The sequence below is a fragment of the Eumetopias jubatus genome, unplaced genomic scaffold (genome assembly GCF_037043125.1).
Source record: "Eumetopias jubatus isolate StellerSeaLion01/CBP00866 unplaced genomic scaffold, mEumJub1_p1.0 scaffold_1, whole genome shotgun sequence".
Lineage (NCBI taxonomy): Eukaryota > Metazoa > Chordata > Mammalia > Carnivora > Otariidae > Eumetopias > Eumetopias jubatus.
Window position 1 is genome coordinate 76,000,152 of NW_028274807.1, and position 24,236 is coordinate 76,024,387.

Sequence of the window (24,236 nt, forward strand, 5' to 3'; positions counted from 1 at the left end):
CATATATTACATCATTAGTTTTTGATGTAGTGTTCCATGATTCATTGTTTGTGCATAACACCCAGTGCTCCATGCAGAATGTGCCCTCTTTAATACCCATCACCAGGCTAACCCATCCCCCTACCCTCCTCCCCTCTAGAACCCTCAGTTTGTTTTTCAGAGTCCATCGTCTCTCATGGTTCGTCTCCCCCTCTGACTTACTCCCCTTCATTCTTCCCCTCCTGCTATCTTCTTCTTTTCCTTTGTTCTTAACATATGTTGCATTATTTGTTTCAGAAGTACGGATCTGTGATTCAACAGTCTTGCACAAAAGACATTTATTTTTAAATGCAGCATTTCTAGTTGCTTTACAGCATACGGGTTGTTTAGGAGACCCTGTCCACTATACTGAGAGAAAGTGAAATCTCCAATCTATTTCCCACATAGCAGCTAGCACGAACATGTAAAAACTAGATAATGTCAGGGACCAGCTCAAATCCTTTCAATGACTTTTTGTTGCAGCCAAGGCAAATGTAACGGCACCCTTAATATGCACTGGATCCTGCCCACCCTTTCCTCATCAGCTCATGTCCCTTTCCCCCTAGTTCTTGCCACTGTAGCAACAACTGGCATCATGATCCTCAGAGCTCAGGGTCTTCACAGATGCCATCTCACTGCCTTCTCTTTGCTTTGCATAGTGGTTCTTTCTCATCATTTAATTTTCAAGAGAACATCATTCGCTCAAGTGGATATTCCCTCACCACCTAACAAAGCGAGCACTGTCCCATTACTTTTCATCAATGTGATGCCCTATAGATAATCTTCACAGAAGAGTTTTTTTTAATGTGTTTATTTACTTATTTTCTTTTGTCCCATACTCTCCCCAAGACTGTAAGCTCCATGAGAACAGAGATCATTTCTGTCTTATTTACAAATAAATATAGGCAAGCACAGCATCTAGCACATATCCATACACTATGAATGAATGAATGCAAAGTGTCTTACTCATCTTTATCTTCCCTGTGGTACAAAGCTTTGCACATAACAGGCACCCAGGAAACATCTATGGTGCTGGGTTTCACATCTAATCATGAAAAACCAGCTTTTCCAAGTAGAAAGTTTCTATAGACCTGTGTCTTGTTCCTTTTAAATCACAAAGGTGCATTCTCAACCGAAGAGGGGAATGCTTACCATCCTTCTGTGATTAAAGTATTGCGTGCTTTAATATGGATAACTAACCTATGAAAAATATTGATTTCCCTGAGACTGAAAGGGATTTGTGCATTAAACCTGAAAAAAAAACATTTCGGGCATTCAATTCTGGAGAGTTTACAGTGAGTGAAATGACATATCTATGTATGGATTGGTGATAATGCCCCCAGCCCAATTTTCTGTGCACTTGCTGAATCTAGGTGACAATTATTCTGGCTGTTTTGTTGACACACACACACACACACACACAAACAGTAACAGTTTCTGAAAAAGATAAAACATTCCAGCTCCATCAGGAATAAAATGGAACTTGGAGTGAAACCATCATCAAATTTCAAAATTCACACCCAATCACTGCCAAAGTCTAGCAGAAAAAAAAAAAAAATCTGGTATTTTTAGACTGAAAAGAATCTTCTAGAGTTTTATACAGGTGGGTACCAAAAAACTCTTGAAGCCACATGTAAACATCATTTACTAAGTCCCTAAACACCTAGGAGGAAGGACAGAGCCTGCTGTAGTTGGGTAAGAAGGAAAAGCTAGAGAGCCACAGTTAGTATCTCTGAGTTAGCCACATGGGAAGCCAAATGAATAATCCCAAAGCAATCTTGCAGCATACTAAAGGTAATGGCTTCCCGCTCCACTCAAACCCACTGCATCTGCACTGAACCACCATTCGTTCATCCATCTGTAATCTTGTTTAGAACTGCTCTTTCCTTTAGAAAAAATTTTTTTTTAATTTTATTTTATTATGTTATGTTAATCATCATACATTAAATCATTAGTTTTTGATGTAGTGTTCCATGATTCATTGTTTGTGTATAACACCCAGTGCTCTATTCAATACGTGCCCTCTTTAATACCCATCACCAGGCTAGCCCACCCCCCTCCCCCTCCCCTCTAGAACCCTCAGTTTGTTTCTCAGAGTCCATAGTATCTCATGGTTCATCTCCCCCTCTGATCCCCCCCCTTCATTTTTCCCTTCCTACTACCTTCTCTCTCTCTCTTTTTTTTTGAACATACAATGTATTATTTGTTTCAGAGGTACAGGTCTGTGATTCATCAGTCTTACACAATTCACAGCGTTCACCATAGCACATACCCTCCCCAATGTCTATCACCCAGCCACCCCATCCCTCCCACCCCCACCACTCCAGCAACCCTCACTTTGTTTCCTTTAGAAAAATTTTTATAACCTTGGGAACATGTATATAATCTGAACATATGCAATGGAAGTACACTGTGTATGTTTCAGGAAGCTTGGAGCAAATCAATTTAAAATAGGATCTGCAACATGAAAAATCACATCCTATGTTCAGTTTCTTTTTTTAACTGGTTGAATGTTTCTTTTCAAATGTGTGTGTTCCATATCATCAATTAGTGACAGACAGCTGTGGTTGGCATATTTCAAAAGCCAAGAGTTTTAACTGTAAAGAATTTAGGGGCAACATGGTATAGCACAAATAGCATGCATGTGTTTTAAAGTCAAACAGGTATACAAGTTGTCCCATTTAATAGCTATAATAAGTTATTAAGTTAACTTGGTCCATATATACAATGGAATATTACTCAGCCATCAGAAAGGATGAATACCCACCATTTGCATTGACATTGATGGATCTGGAGGGGATTATGCTAAATGAAATAAGTCAAGCAGAGAAAGACAATTATTATATGGTTTCCCTTATATGTGGAACATAAGAAATAGCATGGAGGACATTAGGAGAAGGAAGGGAAAAATGAAGGGGGGAAATCAGAGGGGGAGACGAACCATGAGAGACCATGGACTACAGGAAACAAACTGAGGGTTTCAGAGGGGAGGGGGGTGGGGGATAGGGTAGCCCGGTGATGGGTATTAAGGAGGGCACGTACTGCATGGAGCACTGGGTGTTATACGCAAACAATGAATCATGGAACACTACATCAAAAACTAATGATATACTGTATGGTGACTAACATAACATAATAAAATTAAAAATTTCAAAAAAAAAAAAAACATAGAGGCAGCCACCTGGGTGGCTCAATTGTTAAGCGTCTGCCTTTGGCTCAGGTCATGATCCCAGGGTCCTGGATTCGAGCACCACATCGGGCTCCCTGCTCCGCGGGAAGCCTGCTTCTCCCTCTCCTGCTCCCCCTGCTTGCGTTCCTGCTCTCACTATCTCTCTCTCTGTCAAATAAATAAATAAAATCTTTAAAAAAAACATAGAGGTATTAAAAAATAAATAAATAAAAATATTTAGAAGAAAAAAATAAAGTCAAACAGGTATACAAGTTGTCCCAATTTAATAGCTATAGTAAGTTATTAAGTTAACTTTTCAAATTCACTTTTCTGAATCTGGAGCTCCTTATTGGTAAGTAAATGAAAATGCCTAACTCTATCTAATGGGGCTGTTTAAAAATTTATGTAATATTATATATATAATCATCCCCTGGTTCATTTAATGTGATTTCCCTCACCTTCCTTCTCTTCTATTACACACACACACTCCACTATATAGTTATTACCAATTTACAGAGAATTAGAATAAAAGAGATTTAAAGCCATTCTTAGCTTAACATGATCTTCCTTTAGTGATTAAAAAAATTCAATAGTGTGCAATGCTTCATGACTATTATTACCAACGTGAATTACCACTGCATTGTAGATGAGAGAAAGAACCCTTTTAATAACAGGATATTTAGAGTAATAAAGGTGAGCTATCTAAGAGTTTGCAGGAACAGAGACCCTGCTTCATGTTCTTTCTGAAATCCCCCTCTCTAAGTATCTCACTAAGAACACTGCATGCAGTGGGAGCAACTCCTCCAACACTTCCACTTACTAACTCTTCTATTCACAATTTCCTTGATTTCATCATTCTCCAAAGCTACACCTTCCTCCTAAACCTGAATACAAGCTGCGTTGCTGCCAAGCCTCAAGCAATACACTGCCACGAGGAAAGACGTGTTACAGCTCAGTGTCAAGTGTAAACAACAGCAGATTGTTTCTGCCTTACACTTTGTGAATGCAGAGTGCAAAGGGGGCTACAGAGTCGGACATTCTTGCCTGCTGCCTCCTCTTCATTATCGTGAAGGCCACATGCAGCTCTTTGCTTCTACCATGTCTGCTGTATACTTCCTTCAGAATAAAAGTATTGCGCAAAATATTTGGTTGACCAAACATTACCCTGGGACATGTTGATGGCTCTCATGGCTGGAGGGGACTAGATTTGAGGGCATCTCTATAATATTTAAGGCTTCTTATTTGCTCTCCTCATTTTAACACATTAGGGAGGAGAGAGTTAGAATGTAAACAAATTTTAAAAATGTAAAAACCTAGGAAAAAAATGAAATATTCAAAAAGAATGCCATCCAATATAAAGCTTGGGGTGGGGGGGCGAGTACTTGAGTGTGGTAATGATCTGAAAAAATGATATGAAAAAAATATATACCTAGTTTTGTATCAAATCCAGCAAGTCCCTCTGTGGGAAGCCTAACTCTGTATCTCTCTCTCTCTCTTTGTATCTCTAACTCTCTCTCCTCCTCCTCCTTCTTCCTGTCTCCCTCTCTCCCTTTCCCTCTCTCCCCTTTCTCTCAGTCTTTCTGTCTCTATCTGTGTCTATTCTCTCTCTCCACTTCCCTTTCTTTTCTGCCCCCCTCCCTGCTCCTTCTCTTCTTCGTCCTTTACCTTGAGTGGACAGTAAAAGTGCTGAAGAGGCATTTAGAATCAAGCCATAGATGTCAAAAAAGTCTTGCATAAGAGAAAAGCAATTTTCCCTAGGGGACCAGACAGATCAAAAAGTCCAAAGCAAGTTAGAAAATATGAAGATAAAATTAATGTTTTCTCTCTGAAAAGCAGAAATTAGTTCATCAAGCAACATTTGGGGGTGGTCTGAACTCACAAAGGATCTAAAGAACAAAGTTAACTCACACACATCAATTTATGCTATTAGGAATAATGTGTTTAAACAGCAAACAAGTCCAGGGTGAGCGATTAAAAGTTTCCCCCCAAAGTAAAAAAAGGACAGACAATGCTATAGTAAATAATGGTTAATAATGGTTGAGATCCACTTGGGAACAATTTGTATATCTGTGTTTGCTTTAACAATAATACAGTCCTATATTTCAACTATGGTTATACTTGTATGCAAGTTTAAGTAATTAGTAATCAAAACTCACAATATAATATTAAGAAAGAATTATATTTACATAGAAAAGCCATTAGGGACTGAAAGATGCATTCTCTTTCTATTCCTTTCGAGCATCTACATTTATGGTGCAGGCCCCCCAAGTTCCACTGGGAAGCATAGTCGGCAAATACTTTTCACTTGTTCCCTCTTGCTGGCATGGCAAGCCCAAACTTTAAAGGGACCACAACGTTCTGTTATATAAGTTAAGGCAAAATGCAAACATCAGTACCTTGATGTACATATCAAAGTGTATACTCCTGCCTATGTCAAGGAGCAGTTGAAAAAAATGAAAGCATCTCAAAAAGAAACAAAACAAAACAAAACAAAGGACTGCTGAACAAAGAGCCTTAAACTATTATTAGTCCAGACTCTACAAACACTGTAGGAAAATGATATTTCTTTCTCAATAATGTACAGCTATTCCAAAAGTTTTGATTTTGTTGGCAGAAAGAGAAATAAAATTCATGAAACTACACAGCTCAGCCAAGTCTAGGTTATTGAGGGTATGATTATTTGATCTGTTTTTTCTCATCTTCTCAGCCATCTTGTATTATCGTTGTTCCTACTGCCTCTAAAAGAGAGAAAGACAAAGGCGATTCTCTATATCAGCTTTTATAGGTTTCAATAACAGGTACTTGAAGTTATTGACTGAGGTTCCCAGATTATTTGTAAAATGGATTCATTTTCTCTTTGTCCCTCAAAAATTAATAATGAGAGACACTAGCCCTTAGTGGATTTAAAAATAAAGCAATCATTGTGTTTTTATCTTGAGGATGGATATATTGTATTATTTTCTAAGGAAGTTAATCAGCTGAGGAGAAAAGACATTTTAAGTGGAATAAAAATAGGTGAGAATTGGTCCAGGACTAAGTCACTGATCATCAAGACAGTGATCTGGTTTTATAAAGCTCATCTCAATAAGGCAGAAACAAATATTCTGGTGTAGGGGTGGGGGGAATGTAGAAACAAAGGTGATTTAAACCTGAATGAATTCTCAAAAACCAGACATTGTCACCTATAACCCTATACACGAAATGTATTCCATGCACAAATCCTGGTTTCTCTTAACTAATGTAGCCATGTAAAGGAAGAATCAGGTCATTTTTCTAAACATAGAATTATCATTGTGATACAAGAAGCTGTTCAGGAGAGTTTATATTTGCAAAGTCAGCATCAGATCAATAAATTGTGGTAGTCAAACCTCTTTTTAATCAGGCTACAGAATATCCACTTTTGGGAAGCATAAGTAACTTAAAAAATCAGCATCGGTGTGTTTTAAAATACGAAAGGAAAGAAGGAAGGAAGGAAGGAAGGAAGGAAGGAAGGAAGGAAGGAAGGAAGGAAGGAAGGAAGGAAGGAAGGAAAGAAAGAAAGAAAGAAAGAAAGAAAGAAAGAAAGAAAGAAAAAGAAAGAAAGAAAGAAAAAAGGAAAAAAGAAAGAAAGAACGAATGAACGAAAGAAAGAAAGAAAGAAAGAAAGAAAGAAAGAAAGAAAGAAAGAAAGAAAGAAAGAAAAAGAAAAAAGGAAAAAAGAAAGAAAGAAAGAGTGACGATATCTGTTCCCAAGAGGCAGCTTTTAAAGGACACTAGGATGACTGCTGGTCTCATAAAGTGGTAAAAATGTAAAATTCGGCTTGGGGACAGGTGGGGGGCGGGGGTTGGGACCAAGTATGGCCTTTAATGTGGCCAAATGAAGCCGTGACGTTTATCACTCCCCTAAAACAAATAAATAAAGGCCCCTAGGGTGAAATGTTATAATTCCAATGACCTTTAGTCTAAGAATAAAATGAAACTGTATTCTTCAGACATTCTCAAAATGTTTGAACTAAATTGCATAGAAATTAAGTGTGTTCAGGATGACCAGCCATGGGCAACAGAGACAGGACTGAATGTCACAAGTATATCTAACTCCACTAAGTATGGAGTTTTTCAAAAAGCATATTCAAATAATATGAGGCCACTGGGGCTGGCAACAAATTGAATCCTAACCAAAGAACCAAAACATAGCATCAGAAATATTATAAGCCCTTACAAAAGTTAAGGCAAAAGAAAAAAAGGAAAAAGAACTAGCCAACTATATCTAAAATATATTAAACACAAATATCCTCTTTACCTGGAGGGATTCCTGTCTTCCACAAACTGTCCCCAACCTACCCTCCCAGCTTGGCTTCTAAATACCCTCATGCCATCCCTTAGTCACACTGCACTGTTCCATTCCCAAATAAGAGATGCATTTTCTCCTAGAAAAGAGCATTTGTTCTTTGATTGAGATGTGTTCTCCAACACCTCCCTACAAGGCTAGTAATGTTCTCCCCTCTATCATGGCATTCTTTTTGGTACTTATTTTCTCTTCTTTCTGTCAGACTTGACTGGAAGATACTTCCATAAGAGCCTTCCCTTATTTACCCTGGATTCTGTAATATAAAACTGTCAAACACACGATCTTTAGACTAAGGTAAAACCATTGTAAGACAAACACTTGTCATTAGAAATTGCTTAACTAAATAATAGGAGGAGTGTACACCATGTATGTTCACAATATATAATAATGACCATAATGCTCTTGAATAAAAATGCAAGAAAGCAGAATTGACCAGAGCTTTGCTATTGTTGGTTGGTTGGTTGGGTTTATAGATAAGGTCACAGTGACCAGGAGTGATTAAATGACTTCTTTAATGTCATTAAACACTCGTAAAGTGAAACAGTCAGAACTTTAAGCAATGACTCTTGATAAGCCAGTGTTTTTACTTATTTATTTTGCATAGTGTTATTCACTTTTGATAAGCCAAAAGATTATTTCCACCCTCTGCAAATTCCTCAAAATTAATAGAAATGAAATCATGGGATCTTACCGCTATTAGCAGAACAAAGTCCTAAAAGAAGGCAATGTGGTTTAAAGGAAAGAGCTCTGTTTTTGGAATTGAGGTAGCCTTCAAAACCTAGCTCTATCAGACATGCCATGGTGATGAGCACTGTTCACTTAGGTCACTTCCCTGGCTCTTCTTTTCCTGAACTATAAATGTGTGTAAGACTCTCTACCCACTCCCCCCATCCCCAGCGCCCAGCATCTTCTGTGACATTAATGATAATGTGTGTGAAATCTAACCCTGTACCTGGCGCATGGTCAACTGTTTGTTGACTTTGAAATAAAAAGCTATATTCAAAGATCTGTGTGTGTGCGCTTGGGAGAGAAAATCCATTGCTCTTTTTAACGTGGTCTCTGTAATAAATACTTTTGATATGGTAATTTTTTTTTAATTCAACATATTATGTATGGTGCCATTCTCACCCTCTCCCTGACTTGGAATCACAAGTTGCAAATATTTTTTCTATGCTAAAGGCAGTTTTAACACTTCAACTTTCTAACATGCTGCCAATGGAACACACCACAGGAGAAATTTGTGACAAGTTAAGTTTCCTTTTGGAATTCTTGCAAAGCAGAACTTCTTTGAGTTTAGCATTGGAAATGTTCAATTTACAACAAGCAAAAATGGGGATATTGAATTTTGAGCTTACATTATAGTGATTTTCCTCCTGAAGAAACCACCTAAGGAGGGGAATTGGGAGGGAAGATACTTCTTATCTAAAAAGCACAGAAATCTATTACTGAATGGTTCTTTAACCTATGACCCCTTGGATCTTAATCTTTAAAAAAAAAAAATTGTGTATATCCTAATGGAGTCCAGCGGGAGTATATTTAGCTAAAATAGCATGCATCTTGAGAACAGAGGAACTAGTTGAAGTCACAGTTATGTTGTGTGTTAGCTGTGTGACTTGTGGTAATTCACTTAACCACTCTGATCCTAATTTTCTTTTCCCCAAAATGGGGTTCGTTTGAGTGTGAGAGTCAAATGAAATCGAAAATTCAAAGTGCTTTCTCAGGGAAGGAAGCTTTATTATTACCATTATAACTACCACATTGTAATTATATTATCACCATTATAATTATCCAAGCTTTAATTCCTTAAAAGTAAATGCTTGCTTTTAAGTATTTGCCTTTATGGCCACCTGAGATGAAAATGTTGCTCCCATTTTCCTGAACAAAAAAGGAAATCACAGTACTGCTACAAGAAAGACTGTGTTCTGGAGTCAGAATTCTGTGCCTTAAAGTCCAGTTCACTGCACTTAAAACACACTGCATGGGGGGGCGCCTGGGTGGCTTAGTTGGTTGAGTGGCTGACTCTTGATTTTGGCTCAGGTCATGATCTCAGGGTCGGGAGATCGAGCCCTGCATTGGGCTCTGCACTCTGTGGGGAGTCTGCTTGATTCTCTTTCTCCCTCACCCTCTTTTCTCTGCCCCCCCAACCCCCATCCCCACTCATGCACATGCTATTATTTCTCGCTCTCTCTAAAAAAAAAATAAAAAATAAAAAATAAATAAATTAAAAAAATGCATGGAACTAAAGCTCTTATGTTCATATGGCTTCTTTTTTAAATGTGGGGCTTCTCTTAGGAGAAGGGTCTACATAGAAAGGCCCAGAACAACCAGACAAAACACCTACTAATATATGCATGTACAGTGCTTTAGGGTTTTCTGGTTATTTCTCCTTTGTTCTTCACATCACTCTGTGATTCCACTCAGATGGGTACCTGAAGCACGGGAAGAACTTCATGAAAGGCCAACGAGTCTGCCAGCATCTATATCATTGTAAGAAGTGATACCTTGATGCACGAGAGGTTCATTGATTCCCTCAAAATGTGCAATGGTCCCTTCTGTCCCCTCGTAGCCCAGTTAGTCGTCCCTTTTATTTTTGTCAACAACACTTCCTTTTTGTTCCTCTTCCTCCAACTAGGAAGTGCATCACTGACACAGACACAATATACCTTTTCATAAGGAAGGCAAATGAGCATGTGCCAGATGGGCCGAGGGGATTACAACATGTTTCCTGCTCCCATGGTGACTGAATGGGGCTGGTATGAGAACTTATCTTATTCAAGAAGTCAGCTTCCCTGGCAGAATTATGAGTCACAGTTCCTGGGTAGAAAAGCTCACTTTCCAATAGCATTTGGGGTGGGGGCAGGGGACCTCCTTGGATGGATTACAGTAAAGGTCATTCAGAAAGGCAACATTGCCAGGATTGCTGGGGAGACGCCAGCACCCAGAAACTTCTGGGATGTCACTGATCTCTCAACAAGAATAACATGGTCACCTCTCCCTTTTCCTTCAAGGTAAGGCAGGACATAAAACTACATTGATGAATTACTGGTATGAATCCAAACAAGTCCCATTATAAAATTGGCCAATTTTGGCAAAAAGGGAAGTGAAGGGATTTTTTCCACCCACTTATTATATATATTATATTTATAATACATATATATATATATAATATATATAATATGTACACATATATATCCATCCATTTATAATATATATATATATAGAGAGAGAGAGTGAGCGTGAGCCTACTATGTGTCTACGTGCCAATCATTATTCTAAGTATTTGTGTAACAAAGAGGATAAGTCCCTGTCCTTGGACAGTTTACAAGCAGCGAAATAGGGAGGGAAGGAGAAAGGGAAGGAAGGAAAGAGAGAGAAAGAAAGAAGGGAGAGGAGGAAGACGGGAAGGAAAAAGAACAGAAAGAAGGAAAAGCAGGGGAGGAGGAGACGAGAGAAAGTTAATATAATGTCAAGAAATGATGAGTGTCAGGAGGGAAACTACAGGTGGATACAGAGATGTGTGATCAGGAGGGTTATTTTAGCTAAGGCGGTTAATTAAATCAGGCCTCTGTAAGCAGATAATATTCAGGCACTGAACTAAATCAAATAAGAACTAATAATAATCAGGGGTTATATTTAACATATTTAAAAATCAGGACATCACCGTCACTGACCAGTCAGATGGGACACTCGGTCAAGCAGGACGGACGCTGGTCTAAATAGCCAGGAGATCTGTGCCCGAGTACATCTCAGCTGAACGCCAGCCCAGATTAGGAAATAGGCTTTCCTTGCGAAAAGGGCCAACAAGGTTGGAAGTTCTCTCCACTGCTCTCAGCTTTGAGCTGTACTCTGTCCTAGCTATACCTCTCCTTTAGTGTTATTTTTGGTCTATACCACTTAAAGCAATAAAATGGTATTTAGGTGGTATAGAAAAACTGAAACATACCCAGAAAGGATAATCGGGAGGAGAGGGCTCCAATCCATGCCATGTGAAGGACAACTGAAGACACATGTCAGAAAACATGGTCATGGCTATACGATCACTATTTTTAACATTTCTGAAGACCTCTCATACAGAAGAGGAATTAAAGTAATGATATTTAAAGTATCGTCTGTGGTCTTCAGGGGAATTATACATGAGAAGCTTTTTCAAAGATATCTAGGTTCCCTGAATTAAAATTAGAGAACCACTGGACTGAGTATTTTCTACTAAAAATCAAGCAGTTGAACTGGAGAAATGTGGAAATGACAAAAATAAATTTCAATTATATGCACTAAAAACTTTCTAAGAACTTGGTCAGTCCAAAGACATATGGACTGCAATTAGATAGGTGATCACTAGGCAGAGTTACCACAGACTGGTTCTGAGCAGTAATTCTAGAGATGAGAGGAGCTCTGAAAAGATGGATTTTCAAATCCCTTGTGACTCTGATTTCATATGATCCAGACCCATGATGACTGAATTTGGTTATTCAAACTCAAGCTTTGGCTGGTTTCTCTTAAGAAGCAACAACCAAAGGAAAAAAAAAAAAAAAGAGCCTAATGGTAGGTCCCTTCTCTCCTAGATAGAAGCAGTATGACAGAAACCCATCATTATTCATTTGTTCTTAAAAGATCTTAATGGACTATTAGCCTCAATGCTTCCTCCACCACTGGCTGAAGTTTGGAAAACAGAGTTACGCTACCGTCACTGTAGACCTGAGGTAAAGGGAGAGAAGCAGGATTCTAGATGGTTTGGATGTGAAGGTGATGGAAAATTCCTGTATTTATACATACCAGGCCACTGCCCCAACCAAGTACAGAGTGTCCCCTGAAGACTAGAGGTATCATCACCAAAATTCTATGATTCTGTCACATCTATGATTCTGTGGTACCACAGAAGACAACGGATATAAACATCATGTAGTCTTAACTCATTTTTCAGAAAGAATTAACATGTTATAGGTAATTCATATTTTAATAGATTGTCAAAAGCTATTCGCTTACCTGAGGCATCACTTTGAAGGATCCCATAGAAGTAGAGACTCATCACACACCACAAAAGTCCCATCCTGTCAACATAAATACAAAGTTAAGGGAGAGTACTTACCACTCTCAAGAGCTTAAGTAATAATTACTGCATACACAAGCTAACGATGGACAAGGAACTGTTCTAACATGTTTACAATATTAACAGATTTAATTGCAGGAACCGACCAATAAGACTGTTTTTTTTTTTTAATACCCATATTACAGATATGGAAACTGAGACAAGTTTAAATAACATAACCAACATCTTTTGCCTAGAAAGTGGGAGAACAATGATTAAGTTCCAGCAGTCCGGCTCCAGAACTCTCTCTTTATCATTCAACTACAACTGCCTCCTTAAGAAAAATATTCCTCTTGATTTTTTTCACCAGGAGTCACATTTCTGGCAGATAAATTTGATCTTCTTCCCCTCCTTAGCATTCTTGTGGTCTGTTCCCAGTTGGAAATATTTTATGATCCAGACACTTCTCCTTCTTAGTGATGAATAGAAGGTCTAGAAATCCTGGATGCAGACTTGGTCTATAGTCCGCCACACTCTGAATTTAGAGTAAAGGGAAATATATAAACCTCATGCTCTGCTGTGCCTGCTCTCCTCTTCTCCCTGGAAGAGACAAATGATGAGGCTGGAGTCTAATTTTTGTGACCTTTAGCCTTTCTATTGATAACTAGCTGAAACAGCCAAGTAGCAAGAACTCTGTCCTTACATTTGGTTGTGTGATCTCTAATACGGAAGATCTAGAGATTTAACAACTCTGCGAAATATTTATTTCCCTACTGCCCTAGACATATCTTCCCCCTGACAAAATCTTGATAAGGTTATAAATACTGACACGTGGATATTACTGAAAAATTCCATATTCAAGATTGTCGCTGTTTTGAACACAGCAGCCACATAAGAGTGCTTACAGAGGTCTTGGTAACTTGTCCTGATCACGTTTCTAGTTAAGTGCCAGAGATGAGATTTGTACCCACCTCTGGCCAACATAAGCCTATGGCACAAGTTTCACCACCAAAAGGACCCACCATCATGAAAAGTGCAAAGAGGTATTTGATGAATAGGGTGGCCAAATAATAGCACTTAAAATGAGACACCTGGAAGAGGGTGCCCCTGAAACAAAAGGTATAAACTGGTACTGCCTAAGCAATCCAGAGTCCATCATCACTTTAAAGGACAATGCAAGTTTCCAACAGCATTCACCTCTCTTGCCCACACATCACCACAAATCTCTAGTTCATATTTGTGCTTCCTTCTTTAGCATGACTGTTCAAAAGTTACAAGTGAGGGCGCCTGGGTGGCTCAGTTGGTTAAGCAACTGCCTTCGGCTCAGGTCATGATCCCGGAGTCCTGGGATCGAGTCCCACATCAGGCTCCTTGCTGAGCAGGGAGCCTGCTTCTCCCTCTGACCCTCCCCCCTCTCGTGTACTCTCTCTCTCATTCTCGCTCTCTCAAATAAATAAATAAATCTTTTAAAAAAAAGTTACAAGTGAGTTTATTATATCCTAAACAACCATTTTTATCTCAGAGATTAAAGGTTTCTTTCTTAACCACCACCATTCTCTTCCAAAACTTAACACTGTTAACTTAAGGAACTCTTCTATCAGTCATTCATTTAGTCAATGAAACATGTGTGAAGCACTTTCTGTTTACAAGTGTCTTTGATACAATTGCCGGGGCCTCTGGTGAGCAAGAGGTAGAACCTCCTCTAAAGGCAATTCTCCCCAGGAGAGGAGATAGACCACTTCATCATCATCAACTATGAAGAAGACACATGCAGAGGCACTATAAGATATGCAAAGATTTCTCAGACAGAAGCTATAGCACTAAGAAGGCCTAGCAGAGACTTAAAATGGGTACAAAAATAATGACTATACAAAGTAAACAGTGATAAACACAGAGAGGAACAGGTAAGTGTCATTGAAGATCAGCAAAAGAAAGATTATTCCAACCTAGGCAATCAAAGAAGACTAAGTACAAGAGGTAGCTTTTGACTGAGCAAGAACTGAATTGAAGCAGAAGGAAAGTGGGGAAAAGAAACTCCGTGGGTAATAATGTTCAGAGATAGGCAAAGCATGGGACATAAAAAGGAAATAGTCTGTAAATAATTCAGTTTGGCTCAAGCACAGGGTATTAGTACAAGAACTATAGAAGACTTTGTTGGAAGGCAGGCCGTAGTAGGATCAGAATGTGGCAAGGCCCTGAATAGCAAAGGACTTGGGATTTAATTTAAACAGAAAATAGGGACCCACTGAAGGTTTCCGATTAGAAGACTGATGTGATTGTCGAATTGTGCCTTCTGGAGATCGTTTCTTCTGGGCTTGTATTGGATGGATTGCCACTAAATTCTGTCTTGAAATCATTTTGTCTCCTGAGCTTGCCATCGAAATACTTGTTTAACTCCTAGCTTTGTGTCATCTATAAACTTGATCAGCACGCCACCTATGTCCTCATCCAACTCATTAATAAAAGTAATTAATAATTCTCCATTAATCATTGTCAGTGGAGAACAACTAGATATTTCATTGCAGATTCAGGGCACAGTAACTTCAGCTCCAATACTCAGCTATGCTAAAGCACTCTACCTCCCAAATTGCTTTTGGCTATGAAAAGAAAACAAAACTCACACCTCTAGATTTTCCCAATATGCCTGTGTATAAGCTGCTGAATTCCTAGGGCAACACTTAAAAGACATTCTAATTAGTGTGATTGAGGGCCTTAATTGATATTCCCCTGAGTAACTGGATTATGGCAGAGGCAGCGTCAGGTCATCAAGGTAAAGCCAATCTAAAGATAACCTGTGTGCAAACACAAATCCAGGGTCAGTCCTGTCCTGTGATGAATTAGAATAAAGAAGACTGAAAAGGAAATGTGATTGTGCAGGCTGGTTTTGACAGACTAAAGGTACCAAGGTTAGAGGGAGGAGGTTGGCTGGTTCATTTAACATCGTCTTGCATTCTCCCTTGGAATTTTATTATTGCGACTAGTCATACATTTTTGGTTCTTGTTTCTTGGGGAGAGAAGGTGCTGGATATTTTCAGGGATGGAGAAACTGTCAAAAAGCAAAGGAACCTGCCTAATAACGCATGGTTTCTCATGGTCTGAATTATAACCTAGCTTTAGATTATTGCCATGGTGTTTAACAGACTCTGCCCTTGCTTCAGATGATCGCAACTTACAAAAATAAATTCCCAGTCAGCCTTTTCTGCACTATCCATTTTACCTACGGTATAATCATTTTCATACGTCCCCTCTTAAGTCGGAGTGCTTCTCTCATATTTAATTCCATTGTTTCCTGGTATATCAACTCGGATGTCTATACTACCTGGCAAAGAGTTTCAAATATACACTCATTTCTATGTAATCCACAAGAATATTAACGATTGTTAACATGTGGTCACCGCTTTAACAGCAACTCCTGAATATGAATCATTCCACTGCCTGCATTCTCTAGGTTTAATAGGCTTAAGGATCTCCTTACCTCTGCTTCAGTTCTGACCAATGATTCTCTCACCAGGCCAACAGGTGACAGGCTGAAACTAGGTCTGCTGCCCCAAGGCTGGTATTATCTGTGAATCACATTGGCCTTCCTTCTGCACATTTCGTCAGGCCACAGGGCTGGATTTCTCCCTCAGTGTCCTGATTCCATATATAGCCCATACCCAGATCCCAGCCACTCTCTGAAGCCCACCAGCCTAGCTGGGGCTTCGACCTTCAACCTGGGGCTTTTTAGCACTCTTTTCCAGAAGGCTGAATTTTGTCACCTGAATTTTGTAAGGTCTTGCTCCAAGCTGGATAAGCCTCCTGTAACCGCAAAGCTGTTATCACCTGCTTCATTCCCGGTTGATAGATGTCCTTTGCCATGATCTGTCCACTGAAAACCTGGCCATTAACACCAAGCCACAAATCCTGGATGGTCATCCATGCATCACCCCTGCAGCCAAATCACCTCCTTGAGTCCTGACCCATCCGGGTCCTAACTTATTGATAAAGTTAGTAACTGTATCTAACTTACTTCTCTAACTTACTAATAAAGTTTGAGCAGATTTTGCATGTATGCTCACCTAAGATCTAACCAACAAGCCTTTAAAGGGCACAGGACAAGTTATTAATTATCTCATTTTATAGAAAAGAAGAGATGGCATTTTATTAAGAAATCAAAGTTAGTTTCACCATCAATCTTTTATCCAGTTTATAGTTTTTTGAACCATAAATGGACCCTTGTGAAGAATACTTCAGAAAAGAATATTTATCAGTAATCAAAAGTATCGGCAAAGTGACATGGAAGACTCTAATTCTGAGTAAAATGAAGTAAGCATAATCCACTCTGTTTCTCTCAATGAATACAGCTATAAACCTGGGCAGAATGCATAAAACAATTATATGAGGACTCCGAAAGTAAATAATAGCATATTCTTTTCACGTACATACATACAGGACATTCACCGAGATCAGTTATATCATGTACCATAAATCAAACCTTAACAAATTTAAAATAATTGAACACATATTCTCTAACCATAGAATTAAACTAGAAACCAATAAAAGAAAAATAACAGGATAATATTCAAACACTTAGAAATTAAGGGATATACAGTTGACCCTTGAACAATGTAGGATTAGGGGTGTCAACCATTCACACAGTTAAAAATCCATGCATAACTTTTAACTTCCCTAAAACTTGACTACTAATAGCTTACTGTTAACTGGAAGTCTTACCAATAACATAAACAGTCAATTAATGCATATTTTGTATATGTATTATATACTATATTCTTACAATAAAGTAAACTAGAGAAAAGAAAATGTTATTAAGAAAGCCATAAGGAAGAGAAAATACATTTACAATACTGTAGTACATTTCTTGAAAAAAAAAAATCTGTGTATAAGTGGATCTGCACAACTCAAACCCAGGCTGTTCAAGGGCCAACTGTGTGTCTAAATAATTCATGAGTTAAAACAGACAACTATTAGAAAATATTTTAAACGGAACAAAAATGAAAATACAATATACCAAAATGTGTGGGATGCAGTTAAAGTAGTGCTTAGAGGATAAATTGTAGAATTACAAGGCTTATATTAGAAAAGAAGAGAAATTTCAAGTCAATAACCTAATCTTCTACCTTAAGAACCTAGAATAAGAAGAGAAAAATAAAACAAGCAAGCAAAATGAAAGAATAACGAAGAGTAGAGATCAAAAATTTTAAAAGAGAAAAAAAATGAAGCCAAAAGTTAGTTCTTTGAAAAGAACAACAACAACAAAAAATTGCTAAACTCTAGCCAGGTGAACCAAGAAGAAAAATAAAAGAGAGAGAGACACATATCACTAATATCAGAAATGAAAGAGGGTACATCACTACTGATCGCATGGGCATTAAGATGGTAATAAGGGAATACTAAATTCCCTAGGCACATACACTACACAATTTAGATGAAATGTACCAATATTTCAAAACCCACAAACTACCAAAGCTCATCCAAAATGAAATGAACAATCTTATTGGTCCTATAATTATTTTTAAGAATTAAATCTGCAGTTCAAAACCTTACAAAAAAGAAATTCCCAAGCTCCAGATGATCTCACTGGTGAATTCTATCAAACATTTAAAGAATAAATAATATCAATTCTACATAATCTCTTTCAGAAAATAAAAGACTAAACAGTTACCAATTCATTTTATGACACAACATTACTCTGATTCCAATCTCTGCCACAGACGGTACAAGAAAACAAATGTATAGATATCCCCAAACCAAACAGAGCTTATCCCAGATATGCAAGTCTGGATTCAGTATTTGAAAAATCTAAAGAAGTAAAACCACATGATTATATCAATTGATGCAAGAAGAACATTTGACAAAATTCAGTATCCATTAATGATATAAGCTTTAGCAAACTAAGAATAGAAGGGAACTTCCTCAAACCAATAAAAAGCATCTACAAAAAACCTACATCTAATATCACATCTAATGTTGAAAACTGAATACTTTTCCACTCAAATCAGGAGCAAAGCAAGGATGTTCATTCATATTACTATTCAACATCATACTGGAAGTCTTAACTAGTACAATACGGCTATTCACAGATGATGCAATTTCCAACATAGAAAATCCTAAAGAATCTATTACAAAAAAAGAACTAAATAAGTGAAGTCACAGCATACATAGTCAACACACAAAAATTAAATATATTATTATATACTAGCAATAACAATAAAAAGACTCATTACTATTAAAAAAATGCTGAGCTAAAAGTCTAACCAACATGTAGAAGGTATGCTGAAATATACAAAATGTTAATAAAATAAATCAAAAATGACCTAAATAAATAGAAATATGTGGTTGGCAAAATGGCCCCATGCCCTAAATCCCTGGAACCTGTTTTGTTACCCTACTTAGCCAAAGGAACTGTGCAAATATAATCAAGGTTATGGACCTCAAAGTATGGAGATTATACTAGATTATCCACATGGGCTCAATCTAATCACATCAACCCTTAAAAGCAAAGAAGTTTCTCTCGTTAAAGTCAGAGAGATGCAACAGATAGACAAATCAAAGAAATGTGAAGCAAGAAAAGAACCTGACAGGCCTTTGATGTTAAAGATAAATGTAGCAACCTGTCAAGGAATGCAGGTGACCTTCAGGAGCTGAGAGAGACCTTCAGCTAACAACCTGATAGCCAGGAAGAGAAAAGGTACCTACAGCCTCCAACACAGGAAATAAAATGCTGCCAACAACTTGAGGATGTGGTGAAAGAGGAAACTCTTAACACTGTCAGTGGGAATGCAAACCGGTGCAGCCCCTGCAGAAAATAGTATTGAAGTTCCTCAAAAAGTTAAAAATCGAGCCATCCTACAATCCCGCAGTCTCACTACAAGGTATTTACCCAAAAATACAAAAATACTATTCAAAGGGATACATGCACCCCGATGTTTACAGCAGCATTATTTACAATAGCCAAATTATGGAAATGTCTCAAGTGTTCATCGATTGATGAATATGATGAATGGATAAAGAAGATGTGGGGGATATATATATATATATGAATATTATTCAGCCATAAAAAAGAATGAAATCTTGCCATTTGCAACAACATGGATGGAGGTAGATAGTATTACGTTGAGAGAAATAATTCAGTCAGAGAGAGGCAAATATACCATATGATTTCACTCATATGTGGAGTTTAAGAAACAAAATAAATGAGCAAAGGGAAGAAAGAGAGAGAGGCAAACCAAGAAACAGACTCAACTATAGAGAACAAACTGATGGTTACCAGAAGGGAGGTGGGTGGGGAAATGGGTTAAATAGGTGATGGGGATTAAGGAGTGCACTTGTTGGGAGGAGCACCCAGTGATATGTGGAATTGTTGAATCACTATTATAGACACCTGAAACTAATATTACACTGTATGTTAACTAACTGGAATTTAAATAAAAACTTCAAAAACTTCTGCCCAACCTTTGAACTGTATTCTTCCCCAGAGCCTCCGGAAAGGAACACAGCCTGGCTGACACTTTAATTCTAACTTTGTAAGACCCTAGGCAGAGAACATTGTATTTAAACTTCTGGCTCACAGAAACTGTGATATAATAAATGAATGTTGTCTTAAGTCGTTAAGTTTCTGGTAATTTATTATAGTGGTAATAGAAAAAAATGCAGGAGACATACCATATTTATTCATGGATTAAAAGATTCCACATAGAAAAGATGTCAATTCTTGCCCCAAATTAATTGACAGACTTAATAAAATTCCAATAAAAAACATCTTAGGAGATTTGTTTATAGATATAGACAAGCTGATTTTATTTTATTTTTTTTAAGATTTTACTTATTTATTTGACAGAGAGAGACAAAGCGAGAGAAGGAACACAAGTAGGGGGAGTGGGAGAGGGAGAAGCAGGCTTCCTGCCGAGCGACGTGGGGCTCGATCCCAGGACCCTGGGATCATGACCAGAGCTGAAGGTAGACGCTTAACGACTGAGCCACCCAGGTGCCCTAGACAAGCTGATTTTAAAACTGTAACATGGAAAGAGAAATATCTTAAATGTTGAAAAATATTTTGAAAAAGAATAATAAAGTTGTAGGAATCACACTACAAACAACCCAACGTTTTTAAAATTTAAGTATAGTTGACAGAATATTATATTAGTTTCGGGTATACAACATGGTGATTTGACAATTATATACACAAACAAATGTTTGCCATGCTAAGTGTAGTTACCATCTGTCATCATACAAAGTTATTACAATATTGACTATATTCCTTATACTGTTATTTTCAGCCCTGTGACTTATTTATTTTATAACTGGAAGTTTGTGCTTCTTGATCACCTTCACCTATTTCATCCACTCCCCCGTCCCCTCTAATAACCACCAGTTTGTTCTCTGTATTTATAAATCTATTTCTGTTTTTTATTTGTTTTTTTAGATTCTGAATATAAATGAAGTCATATGGTATCTGCCTTTTTTTGTCTGACTTATCTGATTTAGCATAATACCTCTAGGTCCAAGCATGTTGTTGTTAATGGTAAAAAACTTCATTCTGTGTATGGGGGTGTGTGTGTACAAACTCCACCTCTTCTTTATCCATCTAAACAACCCAATTTTAAAATATCAAAAGTCTTTTTTTAAGATTTTTTATTTATTTATTTGACAGAGAGAAAGCACAAGCAGGGGGAGCAGCGGAGGGAGAGGGAGAACAGGCTCCCTGCTGAGCAGAGAGCCTGACATTGGGCTAGACCCCAGGACCCTGAGATCATGACCTGAACTGAAGTCAGAAGCTTAACAACTGAGCCACCCAGGTGCCCCTAAAATTTCCAAAAGTCTTAAAGAGACATTTTACTGAAAAGGATATTCAGAAGGTAAATTAACACAGGAAAGGATGTTTAACATTATCAGCCGTAAGGGAAATAAAAATCTAAAAGAACAAAATTAGGTACCACTACACACCTTTCAGAATCACTACAGTAAGAAATACTGGCAATGCTTAGTGCTGAAGAGAATACAGAGCTGCCGAAACCGTCCTACTGCTGGGAGTACAAAATGGCCCAGCCTCTCTGGAAAACAACCTGGCAGCTTCTTATAAAGTTAAACATACACTTGCCATAGGATCTAGCATTCCCACTCTGGGGTATTTACCCAAGAGAACTGGAAACTTACGTTCACACAAAAACCTGTACATGAATATTTACTGCAGCTCTGTTATTAATTGTCAAAACTAGAAACAACTCAAATGTCCTTCAACAGGCAAATGGATAAACAAACTCTGGTAACAGACTGAAAGACAGACTACTCTTGAGCCATACGAAGCAATGAGTTGTCCATAACAACTTGGATGAATCTCAAAGACATTATGTTAAGTGAATAAAGCCAGTCTCAATGGGTTACCAACTGTCTAATTCCACTTAAATGACATTCCCAAAAAGACAAAACTAGAGTGACAGAGAACGGATCAAGGGTTAGAGGTAGTGAGAGGGCAGGTGTTAACTGTAAAGGGATAGCATAAAAATATCGTTTGGGGAATAGAAGAGTTCTGTATCCTGACTGGGTCAGTGATTAAATGAGTCTATACATGAGTTATTATTCATAGAGCTGTACTTTAAAAAAAAAGTCAATTTTATTATATGTTAATTAAAATTTATTTTTTTTAAGTGGCATGAGTCTTCCTTTTTAAAAGCTCCTCGGATGATCTGTGAACCTTATTTAGACAGTTTAAATAAATGAAAGCTGTTTTAACCTAAATATGGTTTCTATTTTCAACATTTACTTTGAAAATAACACTGTCCTGTTGTTAAGTACTGAATGTTCCAGAAAAGTCCAGCAGTAGAGGCACACAGAAAGATCAATGAAATGTCCCAACTTTCAGCATATGAAGCCAGTGTCTATAACCTTGATACAACAGCAAAGTCAAAGTTCGCTCCAGAAAACAGTAGCACACTCCTCTTAGATACTGCCTTTCCCTTTGTTACTAAATAGCTTCAAAGTGTTTGGAACTCTGAGAGGACATATATAATATACCACCTGCCATCTTTAGAAGCTTGGAATAGAATGTGAGCAGATTGATTTCCTTTTGTTCTTTAATATTTTGAATAGCAACATGCTCTGTGGGGTGAGGGAAGAAATTTGATCGAGTCTCACCCTTTTAAGAGAGAACTAAAACTAGGTTCTCAGTGAGATGAAGGTGAAAGAAACCTTAAGAAGAGCACTACACTTGGAGTTCATGTTTGACTGTTTGATCTTGGACAGCCTGAGAGAGGAGGGAAAGATTCACAACAACCACTTAAGAGTTATAAGCTGGTCACTGTCTTGATGACTAATTTAAGACGGACATGCAAGGTGTTCATGGATACTTCTTAATGGTGACAAAAAGAGTGAGCATTCCATTGCACCCTTTTCCTAGTGGGTGGACAACTTAATGGTTAAGTATTCTGTACTTAGAGAGACTGAGGTAGGAGTTTTGCATGGTAGGGATGATAGAAACTATTGCCCACCTTATCAGTTTGTTGGGAGGAGTATACTTGGTAATTAGCACCGTCCAGGCACATAAAAAGCTCTCAGCAAATGCTCTTATTAAATATTGTTATCTCTTATTAAATCAGATAACAAATGTGAAAAACTTGAGAAACAGTGGAGCAATAGACCAGTGTGAGCTACCATTAATATTATTTACAAAGAAGAGCCCAAGTTACTTGGTTCAAGGTGACCATTGACCATTGGGCAAAACTTGCCATGTCCTACCCTTTGCATATACCGGGTCCAAATTTAGTGCCCTGTTCCCTAGATATTTCAGAGAGGACAATCTTCTGACTGAAAGCTGTTGTAAATCCAGCCTCTGTAACTTAAGGAAAAGCCAAGATTGTTATGATACACTCTACAATTACATTTGAACTTGGAGAAATTATGGTCCAGGAGGTTTTCCTTCTCTAGTCTTCCAATACCCCATCTTTTTCAATGGTGGTAAAAGCCTCTGCCATGATTATCTCATGAGGTGGTCGCAGAGGACCAAATGATGCAACACACAGACAGAGGTTTTGTAATTATACAAGGCTATACTACTATAACGTGTTATGATGTTGGTTTTTGTTATGAAATTACAGCAATTAATTATTGCTTAATTCAAATCAAAATGATTGCCTTGGGCAATACTGACAGAGAGGGGTAAGAATAAGTCTTTTAGATCTGATAATATTCTACTTTTTAGTCAGGTGATGGTTACATGATGATGCGTTTGTAACAATTCACCAATCTGTACACTTAAAATTTATGTATTTTACTGTTAATATGGTATGCTTCTTTAAAATATTATGGAAAAACTTTTGCCTGACCGAAGTTTAAGAGTGGTTTAAATAGGGAGAGAAGGGCACCTGGGTGGCATAGTTGGTGTGCCACCCAAGCATCTGACTCTTCGTTTCAGCTCAGGTCGTGATCTCAGGGTAAGGAGATCAAGCCCCATGTTGGTCTCTGCACTCAGCTCAGAGTCTGCTTAAGATTCTCCCTGCCCCCTTTTTCTCTCTCTCTCTAAGTAAATAAATAAATCTTAAAAAAAAAACAAAAACAGGGAGAGGTTAGAGAAAAGTACAGGGTAACATTATAACCTTTGAAATCAAGAAAGTAGCTTAAAATCCAACACAGAATATGACGGAGAATCATTTCAGGGAGTTTTAAGGCTGGAGGGTAAGAATATTTATGAGGAATGTACTTAA

At 37.9% G+C, this 24,236-nt stretch overlaps 1 protein-coding gene across 3 annotated transcripts in view; it reads right to left on the reverse strand.

Moving 5' to 3' along the window:
• The window catches only part of IL1RAP (interleukin 1 receptor accessory protein), a 125,957-nt gene that overhangs the window by 68,757 nt on the left and 32,964 nt on the right, over positions 1-24,236 (reverse strand). For all 3 annotated transcript variants that reach the window (XM_088025055.1, XM_028101119.2, XM_088025054.1), the window contains exon 2: positions 12,498-12,562. In XM_088025055.1, the coding sequence (XP_087881181.1) occupies positions 12,498-12,561 (64 nt within the window). In that variant the 5' untranslated portion in view covers position 12,562. The remainder of the gene's footprint in view (positions 1-12,497; positions 12,563-24,236) is intronic.